Source organism: Alosa sapidissima, chromosome 22 (assembly GCF_018492685.1).
Source record: "Alosa sapidissima isolate fAloSap1 chromosome 22, fAloSap1.pri, whole genome shotgun sequence".
In the NCBI taxonomy this organism is placed as follows: domain Eukaryota; kingdom Metazoa; phylum Chordata; class Actinopteri; order Clupeiformes; family Clupeidae; genus Alosa; species Alosa sapidissima.
In genome coordinates this window covers 3834665-3841611 of record NC_055978.1, presented here as the reverse complement: position 1 = coordinate 3841611, position 6947 = coordinate 3834665, and the positions used below count along the sequence as shown (strand labels likewise).

Here is a 6947-nt window from a genome sequence, read left to right as displayed (position 1 = left end):
GAAAGTGGGTTGGTCATTATTGTGTCTGCAGCAAGCAAAGCAAGTGCTAATTATGAGATTACGGGATGGGATTATTTAGAGGTAGGGAGAAAGGGAGAGAAATTCACAGGGAGACGAAGGAGGTAGACAGGAATAAAATGGAGAGGAACATGTTTCGTTTTACAGAAAGAGGTTTGTGCAAATGTTTGCCCACATACCGCTGTGGACAGCCGAGACGCCAGGGTCATCTCCAAGTTCCCCTTCAGTCCTAGCAGCGCAGGAACCAGGATGAAGATCTCCGTGATGTTCTTGAAAGCCTCCCAGTGCTGTCAGTGGAACAGGAGAGGACAGGGAAGGAGAGATGGGGAGGGGCAGGAGATTAGAACAGCAGAAAGAACATGCTGTACAATTGTACAATGTCCTCTGTGTTTGCAATGTCTGTCTGTATGTACTGTTTAACATACAAACCTTTTAATTTTACAGTGTCCTTGGGTGACTTGAAAGGCACTTACAATGCCACATTTTTAAAATAAAATGTATTATTATTATTATTATTATTATGTCGGAAGACAGAACAGACACGGCGGCCATTAGAAAATAATGATAAAGCAGATTGAAGAGACACCATTGGACAATTCAAATGCAATATTCAAAATGGACTTTGATAAAATACTCGGTGTATAATAGTCATAGGTAGCACATTGCGTTACAGGTCAACAAGGAACAATAACCAGGTATTCCTGATAATAGCTCTCCCCACATTTAACGTCATAAGGCAATAAAACTGACTATCTGCAACATCCAGACAGTTAGAGATTGTGTTTATTATAGGCTTCCTGTTTGATCGGAAAGAGATTCTTGTAAGACTCTCCGGCAAATCCTACAGAGGAAGCTGGTAAAAGGAGAGAGTTCACTTTCATTTCCTGGAGTTTTGATTGTCACAGCACAGAGAAACAACAGTTGGAATCAATTCTCTTTAGTTTCTCTTTGTCTGTATGATGTGAATTTAATGTCTGTTTAATGTGTGTGCATTTTCCCAAAAGTGGGACAGGGAATTGCATTAAGGAATTGAAGTTACATTTCACTTTGTGACACAACTTTAGGGAACTGAAATTACACTTCACTCTGAGATGGTTCTTTAACGGAACAGTCAATGCTGTATGAAGAACAGGCAATTAAGAAGGCTGAATCCATCCTGTTAAATTATACCCACCCTCTGCACAGCGAATTTGAGATCTTACCCTCTGGTTCCCGTCTTAAATATCCATTAGCCCGAACCAACAGATACAAACACTCCTTCATACCATCTGCTGTTCAGTTACTGAACTCTAGGACACGGAGATAACCCTCTGCCCCATACACTTCTCTTCCTATTTATTATTTTTAATTCTGTGCTTCGACTTATCTTGTGGAAGCGTGTGTGTGTGTGTGTTTATGTGTGTGTGTGTGTGTGTGTGTGTGTGTGTGTGTGTGTGTGTGTGTGTGTGTAACCTTGCATGCTACCTCTGCAAAATAATTGCCCTTCTGGGACAAATAAAAACTACTACTACTACTGTATTTCAGTAAGTGATCGAAATAGTGATTTCTGTCTAAACCATTTTGCATTTGTGAACAACCAATCCACCAAACCACTGCAGTAAAATGAACGGCACACCAATCAAAACAATGCTTGCAGGCCTTAAGATCACTACAAAAATGTTAAGTTCTAAACCAATGAGGCACTTTGGTTAGCTAAACTTCAGTGTCAAATAACAAAGTGCACTTGTACTGCTCTTCTTGCTCTGCTCTGTTTTCAATTGCTTTCTTTGGTGAACTTCCAATTCCATTCCATTCCATTGTACTTAGCATTGCAGTATACACCCAAGACCAGGATCGAAATGCCCTTATGTTGGAATGAAGAAGCTCTGGTTGGATGTGTGATTGCTCTCTGGGACATGGACTTCATAACAAATCCACAGCTCTCTCTTTTCTTGATATTGAGTAACACTGGCTCAGCAACAATTTGCTCTCAGGCTACTGATTGGCACACTTAGAAGACATGCCGCAGGGCTGTAACATGAGAGGTGAGTTGTGCTTGGCAACCTGGACGGGACAAAAGAGTGACCGGGTGCGCGGGGGGGCATGCGGCTCTCAGCTCACCTGCACCACATCCAGCACCATGCCCGCCGAGACCGTGCCGAAGCCGGCCAGCAGGAAGGGCACCAGGATCTGCAGGGCCATGGCCAGGGGTGACTCTTTGGGCATGTTGCGGCCCAGGGCTGGCCTCTCCATCTCCTCTTCGTCTTCCTCGTCCTCCTCTTCCCCGGCGTCTCCGGCGTCCTCGTCGGCCGACAGCTCCCCATTGGGCAGCATGGGCTGCGTCTCGCCGTACCGGCCGTCTCCGAGGTCGCCTGACGACAGCGACGAGCGGGACGTACGATCCAGATGCCGGTGGCTCCGGCTCTCGCGGTGGTGGTAGCCATTGCTTAGTAACACATCGGGCTTGGCGGAGTTGCTACCACTGCCGCCGCCGCTCAGCTCGGACATGACTAGCCGCTCCTCCTGGAGGGCACTGTAGCCCGCTGGCACCATGGTCTGCAGCAGGGAGGGCACACGGCCTGCGGACAGGAGGGCCCAGCTATGGCCCAGGCTGCCCACGGGTGAGGAGCCCCCGGTGGTGCGGAGGTTCATGATGCAGGGGCCCGTCAGGCTGGGTCATCTCCACTCTGTGGATGCAGGGGGGTGGGGGTGGTGGTGAAGGCTGACTACTGAGGTAGAGAGTCCTGCCACATGCTGCATGGGATATAAAGACATGCATTAACAATATCTGATCTGACGCACAACACACACACACACACACACACAACACACATAACCTTCTTCCTATATTTCAATAGAATTGGTCACCTAGATCTCCCTCAACACATTCTTAAATTATTTAAAGAGACTGCACCAAAAGAAAAACTAAATTTAAATTTCTATTAAGATTGTTCTCACCAGGCAAGGTGCTTTGTTAAGATCAGGTCAAGCTATTAACCTACTTGGGGGTAGCTTCCCTCAACCACCAAGAAGTGACAGATGGCATCATACAGCGTTCCACGAACACTCACACAACGTATAAAGTGTTGCGCATTTAAATGGACGTTTGCCAAACACCAAATAGGCAGCAGGAACTCAATGTCTTCTATGTACTCAGACGCTTGAGAAACCCTATCAATCCAGAGCGATGGAGATTACACATACTGGCTGGCTGGCTGGCTGACTGGCTAGTTGGGTTAGCTCACTCTGCTAAGCTAACGACGCAAGCACATAAGTTATTGGCATTTCCCATCAGATGCTCTAAGTTGGAAAAGTATTGGTTCAGAGCCATGTATTTCCGATACATGTAATTGTACCTAAATTGCCCATTTGACGCGAGCAAAAGACGAGGAAATAGAAACAGAATGTTCTGTCTCGGTGGGATAAATAAATAATTCCCCCTAATGGAAACCATTCACGGGAGTACCCCACCTCCTCAGACGCAAGCAAAATTCAGAGCGAAAGGTGAAGCGACAAGTCCTGATTTTAATCAAAGAAACCAGGGCACTGGTCTGTAGAAAAAGCAACGTTCATTCTATCGCCTTACCTGAAGTACTGCTTCACTCCGACGTAGGTACAAGATGCTCTGACTTTCGGTCTCTTGCTTCTCTGACAGTCTATCGCGTCACCGCAGAAGTGCCACACAGCCCATGCCAAATGACTCAGTACGCCTGCGCTCATCCAGTTATTAGAAACAGGAAGTTGAATGAACCGAATGTAATGTTTTCTTCTACCATCTATAAACGTTTCTTCTTTTTAGTGCGTACTCATTTGACCCCTTAAGACACTTTGTTTCTTGAATGATCTGGAAAAAAAAAAAAAAAAAAAAAAAATATATATATATATATATAAGTAAAAAAAGTATTGTGTGAGTGGAGAGACAATCTTTTAAATTACAGTTTACAATCACATATTCATATGTGTAATGTCCATGATTCCAACTCATGCCATCTAACACTTTACTTATGAAACCTCATGTTTTAACCATAGTCTACCTTACGTTTTTAATTTCAGAGCCTGTCCTGCCTCTGCCATTAATAAGAATCCATATACACATCCATCCATGGGAGGGCGCGCTAGCGAAATAGCTGTTGTGAACCAGACTGCGTCACTAGGTATTTACACGGAAGTGAGCATCACATGTAGCGGCTCATGCCTTCTCGTTCTTGTGGCTACAGAAAAGATGGAAGAGAGAAAAAATAAGCAAACCAGCACTTCACAAGAATTACTTTCATGTGGCAATGGAGCAGGTATGTTAGCTGGCAAAACCAGTGATATTTTATGGCACTTTGTCTTTTCAGCAAACTCTGAGAGGCTAAAAGACGTCATGTTACCAAGTCTGTGAACTTTAGCTAGCTCCACTAGAGTAGACCACCCACATCTTCGTTTAATAAGTTCATGTTACAGAAGTAAGATTTAATGTTTTATTGCTTTATTGTATTATCTGTATTATCTTTTTTCTGTCGTACTTACACAATGTCTCTCTCTGCTATGCAGCTATCCATGATAAACTGCTGTTGAAATCCAAAGTGCCTAACGGTGGTGGACCGTCCTCTCTGCAGACCACCAGACTTCCCAGAAGTAGCGGTAGGTTATTCAACCATTCTGTGCGAATTTGAAGTATGTATTTAAAGTGAGTATTGTTCAAGTGCAAGTTGAAGCATGTTATGCCTCTCTTTAGCTGACTGTGTGCGTTTCTAGTTTTGGACAGACTCCAGAGTTTTCTACCACAGATTGCTCAGGCTAATGAGTCCTTGAAACAGCAGATGGAATCAGTTCCTGCGGGTCACTTTGACATAGAAAACACCGACGATACTGAAAAAGTAATTGAAATGGTGAGCCAACTTACTGCATCAAAACTATTGTGACAGCTTATTTTCTCTTAATTGGGAGAGTTTCTACCTTTGCCTTTTGTCTTGTTTTAAGTTGTAATATTAAGCGTGTCATAGGTATGTCAGTTACTTGTGAACTCCTTCATAGCAAATATTAAATCTTGTCGTTCATGTAATACTCAGGATGTAGCACTTGTTGAACTGGATGACTCGGACAGCGATGCTGAATCATCGGAGGCTGACAGCTCTGAGGACTCTTCGGCCAGTGAGCCGGAAGAGAAGCTCAAACTACCCGGGGACTGTAAGAGAAAAAGAAGAGCCAACATTGAGGTTCTCGAGAAGGATGGAGTGTAGTTTAACACACAGCCTTTCTCTTTGAGCACAAGACTCTGCAGTGTAACATGGGTGCTGAGACATCTGCAGGGCTGGAGGTCTTTTGCAGCCAATTTAGATTTTGTCACAGTTTGAGACCTGTATTTGTTCATCATGAGTTGAATTCATGTGAAGGGGACTTCATTTGAAGTTTGCACAGCGGAGAGGATGTGAGCTTTTGAAGCTGATGTGAGATTTTACCTGAACAGGGAGGGTAAGTTTTCTCTCATTGGAATCTGCAAGGGACTGTCTCTGTCCTGTGTTGCAGAGGCGGACTCTGTCACAGCAACAATGGATATATATCGGTCAAGAGGATGGAACATTATACACTCTTCTATAATAAGGCTATTCACCATATTTTTACCGCCTTTTTTTTAGATCAAGTCATAGTTTTAGTTGCACGTTTTATCATGGTGCTATTTAGTTCAAGAAATGTTCCTGGTAAACCCTGCTATATTCAGGATCTGTCCCCAAATGCTTACTTTCATTAAAAAAGTGAATATGTAAAGGTATATTTTGTGGAAGTCTGCAAACCTGTTTTCTGAACCACATTGTATGGATGGCTGAACCCTCTCAGTTGCCTTAAGTCAAATGTAAAAGTGAAATGTCCATTTAACGATTAGCAGATTTGCCTTTCACTATGAAAATACTGTAGTTTACAGTACTGCAATTTAGACCTACAGCATCATGAGTTGAGATCAGCCGTGTTTCTCCTAGTTCCTTGACACACTGTGCAACCTTCTTAAGACACTGACATGTGAGAGAGGGTGTTGCACAGAATTGAGACACAGCTCGGTGAAGGACACTGCAAGAGAGACATGCAGGTATCAAAGTCTTTATATCTGCGGTAGCTTTGCCAAATTGCCCAGGTCAAACAGCAATACGTAAGTATATAGTATAAGTATATATACTCTTTTAATCCCGTGAGGGAAATTTGGTCTCTGCATTTATCCCAATCCGTGAATTAGTAACACACTCAACACACAGTGAGGTGACGCACACACTAATCCCGCCACAGTGAGCTGCCTGCAACAACAGCGGCGCTTGGGGAACAGTGAGGGGTTAAGTGCCTTGCTCAAGGGAACTTCAGCAGTACCGTAGTCCAGAAGGGTCTGGAATCTGTGAAATCTTGCAAGGACATAGTCTCTTAGTTGATTTCATGAAATTATAAATGTTAGATTTAAATTCCCTTGGGGATCAATAAAGTATCTATCTATCTAAAAGAGAGACAATGTTATATTGACACTGATGATGCATGTGTTTGTGGTCTGTTGTAGCTTTATTACAAAGGATACTTTGGATCTGAAATACAGTGCTAAAAACATATGTAGGCTAGATGTACTGTACAAACAATGACAGTGACTTTTAACATTGTGGTTGTAGTGATTGAATTAAACAGTTTGATCAAATACATTGATTATTGATAAAATCAATAATTAATAATAAAAGAAATGCATCAATCACTAAAAAGCCAGAAGATCTATGCATTGTGAATTCACTTTGTGAGACTCAATAATTCATGCCAGAATATTTCATTTGACATCCAACAATGAAAGCCTGCTGAGTAGAAGTCCATGTCATTATTATGAAGATCTGGAGACCATCCAGTCTTAACTGTTCTATTCCTACACTATGGACAAAAATGGATGTGATCTCTCTCTATCAATTAGTTTGACAAGTGTGATATTATGTGGTCCTATGGTTATG

At 42.9% G+C, this 6947-nt stretch overlaps 2 protein-coding genes across 2 annotated transcripts in view; one reads left to right on the top strand and one right to left on the bottom strand.

Annotated features, from left to right (window-relative positions):
- The window catches only part of slc41a2b (solute carrier family 41 member 2b), a 14643-nt gene extending 10948 nt beyond the window's left edge, over positions 1–3695 (bottom strand). The window contains exons 1-3 of the mRNA XM_042078427.1: positions 3584–3695; positions 2119–2751; positions 198–305 (exon numbers count right to left, since the gene is read on the bottom strand). Of these exons, the coding sequence (XP_041934361.1) occupies positions 198–305; positions 2119–2649 (639 nt within the window). The 5' untranslated portion in view covers positions 2650–2751; positions 3584–3695. The remainder of the gene's footprint in view (positions 1–197; positions 306–2118; positions 2752–3583) is intronic.
- Positions 3696–4139: 444 nt separating this feature from the next.
- Positions 4140–5752, top strand: nopchap1 (NOP protein chaperone 1). Its single transcript, XM_042078444.1, has 4 exons — positions 4140–4286; positions 4534–4623; positions 4738–4871; positions 5052–5752. The coding sequence occupies exons 1-4, from the start codon at positions 4220–4222 to the stop codon at positions 5220–5222; spliced, it is 462 nt and encodes a 153-aa protein (XP_041934378.1). The 5' UTR covers positions 4140–4219; the 3' UTR covers positions 5223–5752.
- Positions 5753–6947: the final 1195 nt, after the last annotated feature.

Bases quoted from the DNA above. Each gene is read 5' to 3' on its own strand.
- nopchap1 (XM_042078444.1), top strand. From the start codon at position 4,220: ATGGAAGAGAGAAAAAATAAGCAAACCAGCACTTCACAAGAATTACTT. The intron at 4,624-4,737 runs GTAGGTTATTCA...GTGCGTTTCTAG, and splicing joins CAGACTTCCCAGAAGTAGCG to TTTTGGACAGACTCCAGAGT. The intron at 4,872-5,051 runs GTGAGCCAACTT...TGTAATACTCAG, and splicing joins CTGAAAAAGTAATTGAAATG to GATGTAGCACTTGTTGAACT.